This window comes from Aedes aegypti, chromosome 2 (genome assembly GCF_002204515.2).
Source record: "Aedes aegypti strain LVP_AGWG chromosome 2, AaegL5.0 Primary Assembly, whole genome shotgun sequence".
Lineage (NCBI taxonomy): Eukaryota > Metazoa > Arthropoda > Insecta > Diptera > Culicidae > Aedes > Aedes aegypti.
This window is the reverse complement of record NC_035108.1, coordinates 367796795-367816273: the sequence shown is the minus strand read 5'-3', so window position 1 is coordinate 367816273 and position 19479 is coordinate 367796795. Positions and strand designations below refer to the sequence as shown.

The following is a 19479-nucleotide window of genomic DNA, read 5'->3' as shown; positions in this document are numbered from 1 at the left end:
TAGAGCAGCGGTTCTCAACCGGTGGTCCACGGACCCCTTGGGGACCGTGAGGAGCTTTCAGGGGATCCGCGAAGCCATAAGCTATAATTACTATAATCAAATAATATCCAGTGAGATCTTGAAAATTAAATACAATGAATTCAATAGGAAATTTCTGAAATATTTGTGGCATAATCCTTGGTAGATTATGCCAGCTCACTGACGAGATCCAAGGTTTTCAGAGATTCCCTGACAATTTTTTTTTGTTAATTCTCCCGACGGCAGATAGTTGGCTTCTAAGCAACCAACAAAATCTGTAGTTAACTCCTGGGAATTTTTTTGACGAGTTATTAGCGGAATTAGAAATGTTTGCATGTGATGTATTTAATTCTTTGCACCTCTGATTCACTGCGAGGTTTCTTTTTGGTCACAAAATTTTATGTTTTCAAGTGCTTCTTATTGCCAAGTTTCACACGATTCGGCCGAGAAAATTCCTCCTGTCAAAGTAGATTCGGAAAATACCAAAGTTCTTTTCTTTATTCTGAACCGTACATAAATGCGGCTTTCTGTTGTTCCTACTTGCCTTGTATGAATTGTTGAATTTTGTCAAGAACCTTTATGGAAGATCGTTGTCGTATTATTGGAAAAATACTAGGTAGATTCCTAACTCAATTCAAAATGGACTCCTCCGAAGGATAACAGCAGGATTCTTGCATTGACGATTTCTTAAGATCTGTTGTGGATTACAGGCATGATTTGTAGGAGTGCCTGCTCAGTACATCGGATAACACTTCAATATTCGTATTGTGTATTTTGTAAAACACAGTTGAAAAAACCTCTCTTTTCGTTCTCAGCAATAACGTGGTGCTTCTGGCGATGGTCAACCGCGTAACGACCGGAAAGATAAATCATTTTGAGAGATTTGGATTTTCCATAAACATTGGTTTTAAGAACATCTATCTCTAGGCGTCCTCTAGATGTTTGTAAAGGTTTAAAGGGGGTCGCGGCTCCGAAAAGGTTGAGAACCACTGCTCTAGAGCTTCATACATTACCCCCAGTTTAAAGCGCATTTCATACATCAACATCTTAAACAACATTTTTGCGAGTAATACCAGCAGGGGCCTTCCTTAGCCGAGTGGTTAGAGTCCGCGGGTACAAAGCAAATGCATACTGAAGGTGTCTGGGCTCGATTCCCGGTCGATCCAGGATATTTTCGTAATGGAAATTTTCTTATCTTCCCTGGGAATGTAAAAATGGCAACTTTGGCAGTGTAAGCTCTCAAGTAATAACTATGGAAGGGCACATTGAACACTAAGCTGAGAAGCAGGATTTGTTCCAGTGAGGACGTAATGCCAAGAAGAAGAAGACTAACATGGGCTGCTTATATCAATAGTATGCCATTTATAAGACTCTGCAGTTCAGAAGCAAATAGTAAGTATAGGTTTTCAGCTCCAGTTGTCCAACTTCATACATATTATAGCATAAATTGAATGCTGGTTGTAGAACAACAAAATGGATTATCGCGTCAACATGGTATTGACAAATTGTCAAAGCAAGGAGACATTCAAATATTACGTCCATTTATTTTAAGTCTATCGAAATCCTTTCTTTGCTCACTCCCAGACAACCAAAATGTACGTATAACGAAATCACCTGGAGACTTTGTATGTGCAAAATTTCACTTATAAGATGTCGTGAAATGGCCTTCTACGCACAAAAGTGGAGGCGATATACATGCATATGTTATGTGATGAATAATAGAATACAATGCGAGTGTATAAATTTTCTTCCGAACTAACCTTTTATCTTATGCGACTTAACTTATGATAACAAATGTTGATTTGACAGCTGCTACGGATTGATTCGACTTACTTTGTACGAGTGTACGGGACAAAACAAAATGTATAAATTAACTCAGAAAAAAAGCATTTTATGCGAGGAAAACCATCAATCTGACGATTTTATCCACCGTGTTTTGTGAATTTGATGTAATTTGTGTGAATAAACGAGTTATTACGTGAACTTTCATGCGACTTCTGGTTGTCTGGGCTATTACGCTGTTAACCAAGCCCTTAGTGCATGCACTGTCACACTTTCGTACACATCCACTCCCCTAAATGATTGACGTAATTTTTGAACGTTCCCCAAAAATTATACTGTTTCTTTAACTTTGGAGATTTAAAACATTAAATGTGATTCCCAATCTTTTTCAAATACGGACGTATGAAAAATAAAAATTTTAAACCAATACTATGAGTTTTTGTTACATAGTTTTTGTACGGTACATCATTTTAATGATTTGTATGTAATCACTCATTCATGTTATAATACAATATTATGCTCTTTTGTGGTCATTAGAACCAGATACAGCCACTAAACTTGATCAAAATACTGAAAATGAAAATTGGTAGTCCACAACGAACATCGACCGGGTAAGTGCCGGCACCAGCACAATTGTGCTGGTCCCACTTTGTCCCTCCAGAAATCCTTGCTGTGTGAATCAATTCTCATTCACCATTTCAAAGAACGACTCTTTCACTCTCGATTCGTATCGGTGCATACCTAACAAAAACGAATAGTTGAAAAGTTGCGATAGATAAAACTTTTTCAATTCTTACGGTGTTTGTTTACATTTTGTTTACCCCGAGCTGTTGTTTTCTAAACTCGGTGTTTTTGTGCTTAATTACAAGTATCAATGATAATTCATTAATCAAAATCAAAAAAGTTTAGTAAAACAATGATTTATTGGCTAAAAGAATCATTCAATGTCATGGGTGCCGAACAGCACAATTGTGCTGGTTCGTCCCGAAAGGGATATATAGTAGTAGATTTGGAAACTGCTTGATGAAATTTTGGAGTAATCATTGGTAACACTCCTGAAGAAGTTTGAAGATTTATGAAGACTTCCTTAAACAATTTCAAGAATAATTATGACATCCCTGAAAAACATAATTTCTGGATTCGTTCCTGGGTATAAACCTGGTATAAAATGTTGGTGTATTTTCTTAATTTCCTAAAAAAAATACATAACAGACCAAATGGAGCGATGTCAAACTAATTTTCTAGTAAAAAACTTTGCTAAAATTTAAAAAATTTCTTAGAGAAGTCAGTGGAAAAAAAGATGTAATTAATTGATTTTTGCAGCCAACAAGTTTGCTTGTGTTAGTGTTGGTGTAGTATCAGTTTTGCATTAGTATCAGTGTGGACGTAAGAACATAACCTAAAACGAAGCAATGCTGCGAAAACATTCAACATATTCAAGTATTTATGCTCAATATAGACAAATGATCCACTTACCCCACTGATACACTTCCCCCACTGTACCTTATAGAGAAAGACGTACAAGAATTGCAAGAATTCCTGGAGTAAGTGTCGAGAGAATCCAATTTTTTTTAAATCTCAAGAGTATTACCAGAAATTAGTTTACCCATTAAACTTGATTCGTTTTCAATTTGAGATTTTCATGATGCACAATTGTAGGATTATACTATGAATTTTCTGCGAACAAGTCAGTTTGTTTTCTCTCTTCTCAAGGAAACTCAAGGAACTCTCTCTTCAAGGAAACTTCCAAGCATACCTCTAAATATTCTTTTACAATACAATTTTTGGAGATTTTTTACGTACACAAGTAATTCAAGCGTGTGCTAGAAAAAGGGCGTAAGTCGCATAATCGATTCTTCTTGGCACGTCCTCACTGGGACAGAGCCTGCTTCTCAGCTTAGTGTTGTATGAGCACTTCCACAGTTTTTAACTGAGAGCTTTCTATGGCAAATTCGCCATTATCGCATTCGTATATCGTGTGGCAGGTACGATTATACTCTCTGCCCAGGTAAGTCAAGGAAATTGTCATTCCAAAAAGATCCTGGACCGACCGGAAATCGAACCCAAACACCTTCAGCATGGCTTTGCTTGAAGGCCCCTATCATCGTTTCTCTCTTCTGTGAATAAAAGAGGCAAGACGCGGGTTTGTTAGCATTTTTTCACTTCATACCTTTTGGCAGCGATGCAATCTTGCGTCCTGAGGTGAAAAAATCCTGACTAATCTGCGTTTTGTCACCTTCAATCATAGAAGAGAGGATCGATGAAAAAGAATCGATCATGTAACTTAAGCCCTTATCCTAGCACACGCTTGAATTACAAAATTTTCCAAGAAATTCTTCAAAATATCATTATAATCTTCTCAGAGGAATACTACGAAATATTCATTGGAGAATACTAATAATGATATGTGCCATTGATTTCTCTAGATATTTTTCATATATTTCAATTTTAATAGTATTTGGGGTAAATACTTGAATAGCGTTTGAATTACCATGGCATTTATGAGTTTTGTTTTGAATTGAGCTAGAAATCAAAAATTTGAAATTGAGCGTTACATAATTTGTGTACCATCCCAAAAGTTTCTCTGCCCCACTTTACTATAAAGGATGCTCCCACGTGTCACGCATTTTGTACGAGACCTTCAAACATTTTATAATGCTTGTCACGCTTGGCTCGATCATCCCCATTTGGAACGTGAAATAATTTGAGCATGATGCCTAACAATTCTTTAAGGAATTTCTTCAGAACTCTATTATCCGTGTTTTTGGGAATACTATTATACAAATTATTACCAAAAAATATCCGTGATTAAATAAAGAATTTTTTATAATCAGATTAAGAAATTATCAAATTCTGCAACATTTCAAGAAGATATTAAAAAAATCCGACTGAAATTGGTGTTGACATTTCATAGGAGCTCCAGAAGAAGTGTTCCTAACACTAATGTATTTTTGGTGGTATATTCTAGCATCTTGGCATCGGTTTGTGTGGATATAACTGCAGAAATTCCTTAAGAAATCCCTGGACATTTCCTGAAAGAAATCACTGAGAAAAGTTTTAAATAATTTCTATTAGCAAATTCTAAAAGAAATCACCATATTCTTTGCAGTACATAATTGTTTATTTCTTCTAATGTTTATAGGTTATAGGAGTGAATTGTTAACGTGTTACTCGCTTTAAGGTAGCAGTTGAATCCTCTGCACTTCCACTTAAAAAAAAACCGGGAGTTTGGAAAATGGGGTTCGTCTTCGTAAACGATAGACTTGATTATAAGAGTTCTAGAGATCATCCAGAAATAATGCATCATTTTCACGGGTCACATAGACCCCAAACATAATAAAATCAATCACGATGCCTCAATTATAAAAGTAATCTATCCATATCCATATTATTAAAAATAAACAAACAGAGATATGATTTGAATTTAATTTATTGCTAGACTTCAAATAACTATTTGTGGGCTTCGTAGCCGTGCGGTTAGTGTCACCGAGGCATTTAGCCACATCGTACTAAGGAGTGTGGGTTCGATTCCCGCCTCAGGCCGAAAAACTTTTCGGGAGGAATGTTTTCAGACTTTGTCACTGAGCGTTGCATGCCAGTCCGTTGTCAAGTGTGGTGCTTCCTTCAAAGGGCAAATAGTCCATTGGAAGAATTAACGTGTAGTGTCTTTAAAAAAATAAGCTTTATTCCAACAGTAACCATGTATTCACTCTTATTTGAGCAACTACATAAACAAAGTGTCCTCTGCGCTTTCTCGATCACAATGTGAGCCATCATATTTGACTAATTTGCAACAAAAGCATGAAACGAGCTCACCAGTTGATATTTCATCCTCGACTGTCCAATAAAAAGCACCAAACTAAAACACGAAAATAAAAAAAATCACTCCAGTAACACGCAAAACCAGACCGCTTGCTTGAGCTTAGAGTACAATCTAGGGGTGGGACAGCTTTTGCTTTTGAGTAACCTCTCGAGTTGATTTCAGAGCAACTCAGAGTAACTCTTGTTACTCGATTTCACGTCTGCATAGCAACCAGTGTGAAAACTTGTTATTATGTGAAAACCGATTTCGCCACTAACGTGCGTTTGCGAAGACATGCCATTTTTCTTCTTGATTTACATACGGATGGTTGGCCATAGAACCGTGGAATATATTGTAATACTTTCCTTGAAATGTTTAGACTCCAAGTTGCTAGTCTACAGATAGCAGATACAAATGCAATGGGTTCGTTTTGCATTGAACAGCAAGGCTGGAATTAAGGGAGAGATACATGTATAAATTCGTTTCCAAAAATGTTCTATTCCCGAAGAGCTGAGTTAAGGTTGAATAGGGATCCCGGGATTTCCAGGATTTATTTGTCTAGGATACGGAATGAAGCCGTGTATGGCATCCATAATTACTGATTATTATTATGATTGTTATTTTTAATCAGTTTTTCACTGCAGTCCAGAAAAACGATTGTTATGAACGTTTTCCGAACCAATCGGCATTGCAAGCTAGTCCGACAAATTATAATACTGTATATGCATAAATTTTGTTAGGAATGCCCAGATAAACGCGTAAAGGCATCCATAGCGGAATTATTGGTCAGATTCTCCAAGGGCAACCCTTCGAAAAAAGGACTGCAAAGAAGAATCTTTTAGAAATTCATCAAATGCCAGGAATAATCTTAAAAACCCTTTCTCAATAAAAATCTTATAGAATCGTTGAGGAATGTATGAAGAAATGGGTGCATGTATCGATAGAAGAATTCTTTGTACTAATGGTTGGAGTAAATCCTAAAGAATGCTAAAAAAGATACTTAGTAAATTTGGACATATCCAAATATAACGTACAATTATCTCAGGAACTCACACAAACTTCTTGGAGACTTCGTAAAGAATTACTAAAAGAAAAATCCTAAAGAATTTCTTGTGGTATTGTAGGGAGTTACTGTCTGGAGGACTCAATCCTCAAAGAATGGTTCCCCTAGGAAGACTTGGAGAATCCTTGGGAATTTGTTGGTGTAATTTTGAAAGGATTTTCCGAGTTCTCTGGGGTAATGTCTTGAAAACCCTCTCAACGAATTCAATTGTTCATAGAGAAACGCCAGAAAGATTATTACAAGTCTTATTGAAGTGAGTTTTATTTCATAACAAAGAACATGCCTTTTCTAAAGCTCATGGAAAATAATTTAGGAATGCTTCGAATAAAAAGTAGGCTAATTGTTCACAAACACTGTAGAGATTTTTCAAGGAACCATGGAAGAAATTTCTTAGTGTAGTTGCTTATGTAGATTCTGTAACAATTCTAGTGAGAATGCATGCAAAAATTTCTGGGAGAACGTCAAAATTGGCATTAGAATTCATGGCATAGTTTCAAAATTTGTTGGGAGAAATTTCATCGATATTTCTTGTTGATTTGCTGAAAATAAATTTGGATTCATTTTGGTAGAAATAGGATGCAGAGCTGCTTGGACACCTTCATGATTCACTTTAGCATGAAGGGTTTTTATTGGCTGAACTCTCCGAAACTTTGCAATAGAAAGCAGTTCAATACGACGCATATTTTGGCCAAATATGAGCTCAGTAGCTTTGAAAAAACAATGCCGACGTGAATCAAAAGTGCCAAAATAGGATCCAGCTCCTACTTGGATGATTCATGAACAATTCTTAGCCATACTTCTGAAATAAACCCAAAAGAGTTCCTGAAGGAACCTGAATAGCTGGTGATATCCTTGGATTTTTTTAGAAATTTGTTTGGATGGATCAATGAATCATCAGTAATATCACTATACTTCCTAAAACAATTTGTGAAGAGTAATATTCAGATTAAAATTTATGGAATTAACCGTCAAGCAGTGCAAGAGACCACCATTCATTACCACCTAGACATTAACTTTGCTAGACGCTTCAAAAATATCGCGAATATCAAGTAACTACGAAGCATCTATTCAGAAAAATAAAATCTTCTATAGAAAAGAATGTATAGTAAACTTCAGACAAGTAAAAGGTCCCATTTCGGATAAAAAAAAACAACCAAATCAATGACATGGCTCACATCTTCGGATTTTTACTTCGGTCACAATAAATGCTCACTTGGACAATTTCTATGTTATACAAAGTTTACACCGGGAGAATTTATATTAGTCTCATGCTTCGGTTTATTATGAAACCACAACAGCAGATCACCTGCATGGTACACAGAACGGTAATCATCCGAAAGAGGGTCTGATTCATGTAACACCTAATAAAATATGCAATAAAAACTAAAAAATAGATCATCTTCATTCGGCGTAAGAATAATTATCAAGAGAAACAGAACACTCATTAAGCAATATCATGTAAGTTGTTGACGATGACATTCTTCCGATCGGAGTATAAACAGAACTTGGTTCATGTATTTCATAAATTTAATGATATTCGGTAATCCCACAAGTATGATGCTCTCATTCAAATTTGCTCACGTTTTGTAAGCAAGTAGCATCCTCACGGGTCGGATTATCGCACTGTAACTAATAACAGCAAAGTGGTATAGACCTTTCAGTATAGGTTTAGGTTCCGATTTCGTTGGGATTGGGAAACATTAACATTCGGTAAAAATATGGATAATTCAATAGTGTAGAAAATACGTTCAACGTTGTAAAGATTTCTTCATCGTGGGTGTATATAGAAAGGGATTTTCCTACTTTGATGCCTAAATTTCATACTATACCGTATAAATACCTAAGATTCATAGATAAGACACATTTTTGCTTGATTTTCAGCCATTTTTAACGCTGCAATAAACGTTGGATGATAGTTGTGTGTATGAGATTGTTGAATAGATCTGGAAAAACTTCTCCGCGTGGTAATGGTAGGTACAGCATTGTCGGTTTTCTCGGATACACTGATAATTTGCCTTTGTAGAAGGGACACACACTCCAGGGGTAGGAATCGAGATCTTCGATAGCTCTAAAATACATCAACTCTGACTGGATTGCACTATTAGACACACACATACATTCGGTTCTCGCTTTCATAAACCCGTAGTAGAAAAAAAATACGATTCCGTTTCTGTCGATCCTCTTACAGCTTGCTCTTCATCTTCGTCGGTATGATGTCCTTCCACCAGGATGCCCTTTCCATCGCTCCTGGATTGGTCATGAATTGGTTTTGTAGATTTTCGTACAGCCGCCCGTCTGATTTGGCGATCACCGAATTCAGGACCCAGTCTGGAGGGGACAAGGCATCAGCCACCGATACTGCGGAGTCCTTAAATTGTCCGCAAGCCTGGAGCAGGGTACTACGAATAGCATCGGCGAATCGTGGCCCGGAGGCAAATCCTCCGGCGTAAAACGTGGCCAGGTGACGATCAATGCACCACATACCGTAAATGCAGTACACGTTGTTCAATACTGGTTCCAGCTCCTCAGAGATGTCCGCCCGTTGACAACGGGATCTGAAATTGATATGAATGTTTGAAGTAAAGTAATTTCAATATGACAAAAAGGCATCCGAAACCCACCTGAAGCTTTGAAGTGCGTAGTATTCGGCGTAAGCTCGGCTCAGATCCCTCGCTCGATATACCTGGGAATCGTTGCGTGCCTTGAACCTATCGGCGCCATTATCACTGGATAGCTGGATTTGATCAACAGTGGAATATAGGAGCCAACACATTAGCCATTCGTAGCATTGGGTAACGACTGAAATGATGGAATGAAAATATATTCGGATTAGTATGCCAGAATTACATATACAACGTCTACTAAAAATTCAAGGTACAATTATTTCAAACTAGTCTATCTGGCATTATTGATGATAACCGTGAAACAGGGTAACTTTGATAGTTTTTTGAAAGAATGTATGAATATTTCGGCATTTAATTTAACACATTTTTATTTTAAACTAGTGGTCCCGGCAAACTTCGTCTTGCCATCAAGTAGGCTGTTGGAAAACGTCAAGAAATCCCCCATACTAAATGATACCATTATTCCGGAGACTTTCCTGAACTTTTTCCTCGCACGAACACGTCGCATCCCTTGTGGAGGGCAACATTGAAAAACTTGCGTCAATCCGTTGACCCGTTCTCGAGCCATTTCGTGACATACAAACACCACTCCATTTTTATTTATATATAGAAGATAGATAGATAGATAGATAGATATAGATAGATTTTTATAACAAGTACTGGTATCTCAGTTATCGATTGCAGTTTGAACGGACCGATAATTTTTCATGTAATGAAAAGTCGATTTTCGGTTTTGAGGTAACATTGATAATGGGTTCAGAGCCGTATTCAAAGTTTACGTAAAACACTTCATAAAACTTTCAAGAATTCTTGAAAGTTTAGGGCAACTTCTGTAAGAATCGTAAATTTAAATTCTCAAAAAGCGTCATGATAAAGCTCAAGAAATGCTTGAGCCAGGGATGGGAAATGTACTGTAGCAAACATTTACCACCTCGACATTCACATGTTTCTACACGGCCATCAAAATCCAAAGCAAACCATGACAGTTGAAAACAAAAAAATGTCATGGCTCTGCAAAACTGTAATCTTCTTCTTCCCAACGTTTTTTCAAACCCGAATGCGAAATGACTCGAGCACAGTGGTAATCCGATTTTTTCGGTTTTCGGGGTTTCGACTTTTTGCTCGGTAAAGGCGGCGTAAAATTGTACTTGTTTATATGTATCGCAACAGAATGATTGTGCTCTTGCTGTTAGTACTAATAGATTTCAATCAATTGAAAACACAAGCAAAATATTAGCGATTGAATTATTTCAAATTTTTTTCAGTCATTCGCCCGAAAACGATCATAGTGGAGAGACAAAAACAGTCAAGCAGTGTGTGAACCGTTGGCAGCGCAACGCCTGATGGTATTGATGCTGCTGCTGCTTTGTGTTTTGGTTGACTAGCAAAATCAATGAACTGTGGTAAATTGTGATCACAGTTCGCAAGCCTGGCTTGAGCATTAGTTTACATTAGTAAAACTTCTCGAAGATGGCATACAACATGTTTCAAATCTCTTATAAAGGTAAACTATCTGAATTCCCCGAGGCTCTTGAAGATTTTTAAAATAAATTTTCATTGAAAAACCACGTTATTGTTTATCAGCCCTATTTTGTGAACTTTTTTGATTAATGCTTTCAACTGTGATGACTAATTTGTTTCTGAAGTTTTATCGGCTATATCAGTCTTGAGGCAGCTAAAACGATTTTTGCTTCTACTTCTCCTACGTTTCGGCGTATATTTCGCCTTCTTTAAGGTTTATAAGGCGAAATATACGCCGAAACGTCGTTTTAGCTGTCTCATGATTGATAGAGTCGACATTTTGTGAACTTTAAAAACCGCTATGTATTTGCAGGATATGTTTAAAGTTTTTCTTGATAAATTCCTCTAAGAGGTAAAAGTATGTCGAATATCTAGGGGTGTCATGTCTATTACGGCATAAAACAGCCGACGGTGTTTTAAAAATACCTGAAGATCGTAGACACAAACTTCAATTTGGACAAATTGAGATGTAAAATTGTGAAAAATAATAGAATCGTTCTGGTGGGCTTCGATCACACGACACCCAATACGCTAGACGTGGCACGTTAACCAACTACGCCACAGAGCGGGTAACGATTCTGCAGCGCAAGCGGCCAACCTGAAACCAAAGTCCGTCACGACCCCATATTCTCCTTCACAACCCTACACGGCGGCGATCTCTCTATCGCAAAAGGGGTCGATATGACGAGATACGACCACGTCGAAAGCCGAACCCATAATAACCATCTCATTGAGCCAACGTTGGCTTATGAGTAGTGTGGTACAAAATAAGCAATAGGGCGACGCTAAAAATAAAATCTCTCACTGTTGTTCGTAGGCACGCTTAGGAGAGTAAAATTGGGCATCTCAGAGAGCCGAAGGAGGTGTAGGTTTGTGAAGGAGAATATGGGGTCGTGGGACTTTTCCGTTAAATAAATAAATAAGAATCTATATATTTGTTTTGTGGTGTTTTATAAATAACTGATGTTTTTAACGCAGACATCGTGAATAAGCTGATATGTTAAATGCTATTTTGGAAATTTATTATGGGCTCATTCACAAATTTCATAACGCTGAAGGGGTGGGTGGGTGTCCACATGATGTTACAGCTCATACAAAATTTGTAGAACATTCATACAAAAAGCGTTACGAGGGGGTGGGTGGGTGTCGAAAATGGTAGATTTCAGCGTTATGAAATATATGAATGAACCCTATATGGATTTTTTATTGACGAGTTGTAGTGATGAACTAGCCAAACGAATAAAAAATCATTCAAAACTTTCAGAAATATTTCCAAAATATTGAGTTCATATCTAGCACTATTTTTTTTCTGACATGAGAAACGCCTTTTCTAAATATCCAATACTGGCGATAATAAGGTACGCATTGATTGTTTTTCATATAAAATGCTCGTGTTTGGAGATCTGGATCTCGGCTTCTAGTGGTTCGATCGACCTGAAATTTTTTTTGTAGTTCAATATAACATAAACTTTACTAAAGTTAAAAATCATCATATTTGAAATGCAAACTTTTGATCATCTATTCTACGAAAAATGGTATAAATTTGTTTTGGAAATATTTTAAAACAAACAGTTCTACTAGAAACTGTTTATTAAAAACTTTGAATTTCCAGCATTGAAAAATTTGCTATTCAAACTATGACGAAAATTGCCACATTTTGATCCTCGTTTTATGATGATGAAATTCCTCATTTTGCGTCTCGAATCTGCGACACCCGTATAGTTAAGTTGTTGAAGTCCTGCTCCTTTGCTCCTTCGACCACATAAGGTGAAGAGTATTGGAAAGAAAAGTGACCAATTTAAACCATCATTTTCCCCGTCATAAAACCTGCAATTGTAGTATTGAGAAGATTTATGTTTGACTCCCTCTTACCACTATATGCAAACACAAAGCACGTGGTATACCTGTCAAAACACTGGATGGCATTTAAACATGTCCTGTATGCGAATATATAACCAATATAGTGTTTATTTAATGCCTGTATGCATCAGGCTAAGAAGCATTAATGATGCAGTAATAGGGTTTCTATGCAGCGGAAGTGCTGTTATAGGGTTTGTAAGCATTTGTAGTGCTATTATAATGAATGTACGCATCTATGATGCTGATTAAGGGCTTATTATTAGAGCTTATGGTTACTTAGGTACTTGGGTACCGTGCTTACAGGTTACTTGGGTAGTACGGCGTTTCATATCTTTAGGCGTTTAACATCATACGGAAATTTCTGACCTCGATTACAAAAATTGCCCTAATTTGTAAAAAAATATTTATTTAGATTTGAGTCCGGATTAATATTCTACTATAACTGGGCTTTCAGGGATAACTGACGAGTTTTTTGAAATTCCATCAAATAATGATCGTAGAACAAATTGTTTGCAAGGGTTTTTAAAAATGATAAAATCTCATCGATTTTCAATATTCGTATATTAAATTTAAAATGTTATAGATTCCAACGAAAATAGCTCTGAAATAAAGTGTCATACAAATACTCTTTACTTTAGAATTCACTTTGTTTAACCGATCAAGAGAAATTATGATATATTATGATATTTCGTTTAATATGTTGCGGGTCCGTCACTATCGAAGTTACCCGCATTATCAAATATTCTCCATTTTACGGTAATAATTACCGCGTTTCAATACAGATAATATTTTGGAATTATTTTAACTATAAACCTGATTCATTAACACAAGTAATTCCCAAGTTCGTTGTAAGCGACACGCGCATATGTCAAAATCAATCCATATCTGTTTTTAAACTTAATCAGTATTATTTGTCTTTTTAATGAGCAATATGATTAAATAAAGATCCTGAGATGTTTTGTTAACGCTCTGATATAAACAACATCCAACTCTGATTATGATCCAACATTTAGAAAAATCATTTCATGTTTAAAATATGACATTCTAGCAATTAATTATTTTACTTCATCTAGCAAGCTATTTTACGTAAGTTAAATACTACCAGTGTTTTAATTAAACGAGAAAATAAATTAGACAACACTCCAAACAAAAGAAAAACTGTATGACAATATATTGGACACAAGTAACGTTGCTTTTCCTGTCGAAAATTTAAAAAATCTTTCAGGAATTTCTCCAAAAATTTCAACAGCGCTTTTCGAGAAAGAAAATTCAAACAGATTCTCTTCAAAAGCTTCTCCAAAAAAACTTTGTTTTTGGGTTTATGAATACATTCTTTATAGAGACTAAAATGTAGATTAAAGTATTTTATACCTTTTAATTCCGCCCTAATCACTTATCTTTGACAGATACGCGTATTTCGACTACCACTTGCAGTCTTCTTCAGTGTCAGTTATTCGTACCCATGGTGCTCCCCTGACTGTTATTATCAGAAAAAAATCTCCATCAAATCTGTGCTCACCAGGTGTCTGGGCAACATTAAAAAAAAAATCGTAGAGCCCGTTTTGAAGTTACGCCCTTTTGATTGTATAAGTCTAAAAATTCAATGGAAATCTGAGATATTTGAAAGGATTTTTATTGGTCGTGATTATCAGAAGAAATATACCATCAAAATTTGATTCAAATTTCGTGTTTTTAGATATTTGTAACTTCTAGGTGGAGTATTGAATGAGAAGATCAACGAAATATGGAGTTACGCCCTTTTGGAGGTGTAACCATTAAAGACACTAATCTTAAATATATTAAATAGGCATCATAATAACGTTAGACACGTTCAAATGTTTTCAATGACACATTGCTCTTACATGCCGCATAAGTCCCTTACAATTAACTGCTTTTTCATAGGCTCAAGTGATATAAGGCATTATGGAGCCAATTTCATCATGTAACCAAATTAGTTTTCATACAACAATATTCTGGATAGTTTGGTGAAGCAATGAACTCACGATTCAGATTATTTAACATGCAATTCATGTTGTATATAGAAGCGTAAATTGACGTCAGAAAACACTTTAGGACTTCAGTTTTCGATTATGGGTAGCAGGGTATGGAATAAAATGAAATTGACAAAGTAGAGAGCAGCGATATAAAATGAAAAAAAAAATGTAAAGTATAGTACATCCGTTATCATTTTGTTAAATATAAAAATTATTTGTAAATAAAAAATAAGTTTTCTCCGACTGGGGCGGGAATCGAACCCACACTCCGTAGCACAATACGCCCAAACGACTGACGCCGCTAACTGCACGGCTATGAAGCCCACAATACGGCTTATGTTGACTTCCAACCCGATGATCTTGCTTAGGAATAGATTAAATAGTGGTAGAGAAAAAGACGATGAATTTCTTGCAATTTCTTCCTATATAAATACACGTGTTACTTTTGGTTTGATATGCTTAGGTAGCCATGTCTTTTGGGAGTTGAACATGTATTGATATTCAATGGATTTATCTCATATCGTTTATTAGTAAAATTGATTTTAAACGAGATAGAAAAATATCATCTTCTACAAATTTTGCTCACAGGTACTTGAAATACTGCAAAATCATTTGGTGAAAAGATATTTTTTTGAGGTGCTCATAGTTGAGATACAAGGCATACAAAATAGCTAATTTAAAGATGAAAAACTCAAATAACATGAAAACCATAAGAAATACAACTTTGGTACAGTGACCCCACGCAGTTGAATCACCCACAATTTAGGAATCAGCTGACTTCAAAAGACAAAATTATTATCAAACCTGTCACAAAACATCATAGAATTATTTTACACATAGTTTCTTATCAGTAAAAATAATTCTGTTATGTTTTGTGACGAGTTTGATAATAATTTTGTCTTTTGAAGTCAGCTGATTCATCAATTGTGGGTGATTCAACTGCGTGAGGTGACTGTATGTTCAGCAAAGTTGTAGCAAATGATAAGTATACAAACTTTGTAGAACATAGTAGGCCAATAAAACTAAAAAATGAAACACTTACACACTTAGATTAAATTACTGGAGTCGGTTAAATTTTACTGGGTTTTGGAACTACCGAAAAAGTCAGTAAAATGAAAACTGTCGCCACGCGTAATTGAAAAGCAAATTTCACCATGTTTTATTTTTTATCGTTATATGATATAAAAAGAAAGCTCTCTGCAAAATTTCAGTAAAAAATCTCTGTTTTTCGATTTCAGACATTTTTTCTAGTTTACTGACTTTTTCGGTAGTTCAAAACCCCAGTTATTTTTACCGAACAGATTGAGTGTGTAAGAACAAAAAACGACTTTTTATTAAAAATACTTAATTATCTCGGCTCTTAAGCAAAATCGAGAAAAAGTTTGTCGGCAAAGTTGTTTCTATGATCATTTGCTACAACTTTGCTGAACATACCAACATACGATTCGTTAAAATAAAAAAAAAGTTGGCGTATACGTCACTCTTGCAATCACCGTAAAAAAAGTTTTGATTCGTGCATTTTGTAGTACCGAAAATTCTGAACATATTCTCACAAGAAACTTTGGCATTAAAATCAATCAATCTTGACGAAAACCTCATGTCCTGGACCAGTGTGCAATGTTACGATGGTAATTTTCACAGCAAACATTATAAGAGTGCTCCGAACTCTTCTCATTAAAAGATCGTATAAAAAGATTGAATATATAAGTTGGAACAACGTAGATTACTTTGGCATCACCTGGTTACCTCACGGATTTGGTGCCCCGGGGAAGTGGCCACATTTCGACCTGGAACAAACCCTAGCATGCGACCTATCAAGTTTCATGAATTTTCAGCGGCATTTCATTGGTGATCAAAGCAACTACATTTTTACATTATTGAAACCACCCGGCCATGTCACGGATTCGAGCCATCAGGGAAGTGGCCACTTGTCGACCTGAACGAAACCCTAAGATGTAACCCATTAAATTTCATGATTTTTCAGCGCCAACTCATTGGTGACCATAGCAAACTACTAAAATCTTTTCATGTATGGAATTACCTGAACTTGTTACGGTTTCCCATGTCCAAAACTATGTTAGTACCGCAAAGGTTAAGGTGAAGGTGAATCGAAGCCAAAGCTCAAATATTCAAGAGCACGGATCTGGAGAACCAAACATCCGTTTGAGTTGAAAACCTAATCGATTGGTCACCACCAGCTAGTGACCAATCGATTAAGTTTTCAGCTTAAACGGATGTTTGGTTCTCCAGATCCGTGCTCTTGAAAATTTGAAGTTTGGCTTCGATTCATCTTCACCTTAAGGACTCCGAAGTATTCGTATACAAATTATGTTGCCCTAATAACTCCTTTACACATATTGAAAAAAATAAAGAGTATATATACAAAAGCAAAAATGGTCAAAAGGCATAGTATGATCTTAATCAAAAACTGTGGGAATACCCATAAGAACACTAAATTGAGAAGCAGGCTCTGTCTGGCTGTTTTTTTCTTGAAGAATAGAATAGCAAATGAACAACTGATGAAATAATTCATGTGTTTTCAAACCAATAATTTTGATATAATACTTTCAGGAGTTACTGAAGCAATCCTTTGAAGAAATCCTTTGGAAAACTCCTTAAGGAAAGTCTGAAAAAGTTCTTGTAAATAATTCAATAACTTCTCCAGACTCCAGACAACACCTGAGGTATTTCTCTTGGATATTACGTTGCATGTGGGTGAAACCGTACATATATCATTCAATTAATATAATCTAACATCGTGTACAATAAAGAATTTAGGTAGATCCCTTCCTTAGTCGAGTGGTTAAAGTCCACGGCTACAAAGCAAAGCCATGCTGAAGGTGTCCAGGTTCGATTCTCGGTCAGCCCAGGATCCTTTCGCAATGGAAATTTCCTTAACTTCCCTGGGCATAGAGTATCATCGTACCAGTCACTCGAAATACGAATGCAAAATTTTCCCTCCCTTATTATGGCACAGACCTATTGGTCCATATCGAATGGAAACTTTGGCAAAGAAACCTCTCAGTTAATAACTATAGAAGTGCTCATTGAGCGCTAAGTTGAGAAGCAGGCTCTGTCCTAGAGAGGACGTAACGCCAAATAGCAGAAGAAGAAAGTCGATCTCGGATCTCTAATTGAACAGAGCGTTGCAAGTTCTATTTTGCCGCTTTGGAAAAACAAAATTGTATGCAAAAATAAATTTAGAACAATCGATTTTTTTTTTGCATAAAAGTTGAAAATAAACTTTGGCGGCCTGAGATAGCAAATCGAATGTTTGAATCATATATTTTGAACCCAAGAATAAACCAATAAGTACTCACATTCCGGACTTTCCACCTTGCAACCAGTCTTCACAATAGCATCGTAGCTATTCCGCAGGACAGCCTCCCGTCGTTCTATGAAGTGCGCCGTGCCAACTGGGCTCTCCACCTTGGATCCCTTCCACTGCCGCAGCAACCAGTTGGAGGCCTGCTGTCCCAGCACGTTGTTGTCGCCCTCGTAAGTACAACTGGGATCGTGATTGTTCCTCAGTTCGCCCAAGTTCGCGGCCTTCAGATATCCGTGTCCGCCGCATGCCTCACGTGACTCCTGGATGGCATCGCGGGCTGTCCACGTTACCAGAGGCTTCGACGATGACACCAGAGCGTGGAGTTCCGAAACGATTTGCGTTAGCAGCTCAAACCCGTTGGATTCGGCTTGGGACTTTTGAACCGTTTCCAGGTAGATCTCCGTCAGTGCGTATACGGAGACCTTAAGTATGCACGCCGCAGCTAAGTACGGGAAAATTCTCCATTGCTAAAATATAGTAGAAAAATATGATGAGGTTGTTCAACGGACTTCTTATGAGTACGAGTTCTTACATGAAGCTGATATTCGATAATTGACTGTTCAGGTCCATCTCTATCGGGTCCGAATTGTTTTCTCAGTGCGGCGTAACGGGTTGCTATAACTGCAGCATGCGACAACGTGTTAGATGATTCCTGCATGATGCCAAGCCGTCCAGCGGAGAAGGATTCTAGCACGGCACCTAGAATTTTACCCGGTTCTGTAAACGTGCACTCGTAAACTCCTTCCGGTGTAACGTCGCCAGTTCGGTTCAGCAAATTTTCCCTCGGTATCCGGTAGTTATTGAACATGACGAAACCATTGTCGATTCCGTTCAGACCAATCTTTTCGCCGATGTCGCCAACGATCACACCGGGATATGGTTGTAAGGTTTTGGGATCCCTTATGGGTACCAGGAAACCCTGGAGGCCGTGATCTTCCCCTTCTCCGGTATACATTCTTGCAAATAACAATGCTATTGAGGCCGTTTTGCCCAGGTTACCAACCCAGCATTTAGCAGCCTCAAAGTCCGGTGTATTGATGACGAATTCTTGTGTCTTGGGGTCATAGGTTGCAGTTGTGCGACATCGCTTGGTGTTACTTCCGTGACTGACTTCTGTGATGGCCAAACAGGTTATGATCTCTCGGTTCCACGCCGCATTATAGACTGCTGAATGCCGTTCGGTTCCCATGGCCAACAGAGAGTTTGTGAAGAGTCCCACTCCCAGCGCAATTTTAACGGACATGCTCGGACATACGGAGTGCAGTGCTTCGTTGATGCTCATTAGGTACCGCACTCGGTATTTGTAGTCCATCGAGTAGACCTCCGCTGGGGCCAGTTCCAAATCTGCCACCCGATTCACTTGTTTAGCGGCCCGCTCTTTTTGCTGGTCTGCAGTCAAGGTGGAGGTGACGGGCGTGAAAAGCGGTTCCGATTCCAGCTTCTTCCACACATCGTACTGAGAAAGGGGTAAGAACGTTACTGGAATT

At 37.2% G+C, this 19479-nt stretch overlaps 1 protein-coding gene across 3 annotated transcripts in view; it reads right to left on the bottom strand.

The window, feature by feature from the left end:
• Positions 1-7827: 7827 nt before the first annotated feature.
• LOC5575181 (peroxisomal acyl-coenzyme A oxidase 3) overlaps positions 7828-19479 on the bottom strand; it is a 52217-nt gene continuing 40565 nt past the window's right edge. For all 3 annotated transcript variants that reach the window (XM_001655512.2, XM_021846580.1, XM_021846581.1), the window contains exons 3-6: positions 18525-19448; positions 17985-18459; positions 9287-9464; positions 7828-9220 (exon numbers count right to left, since the gene is read on the bottom strand). In XM_001655512.2, the coding sequence (XP_001655562.1) occupies positions 8848-9220; positions 9287-9464; positions 17985-18459; positions 18525-19448 (1950 nt within the window). In that variant the 3' untranslated portion in view covers positions 7828-8847. The remainder of the gene's footprint in view (positions 9221-9286; positions 9465-17984; positions 18460-18524; positions 19449-19479) is intronic.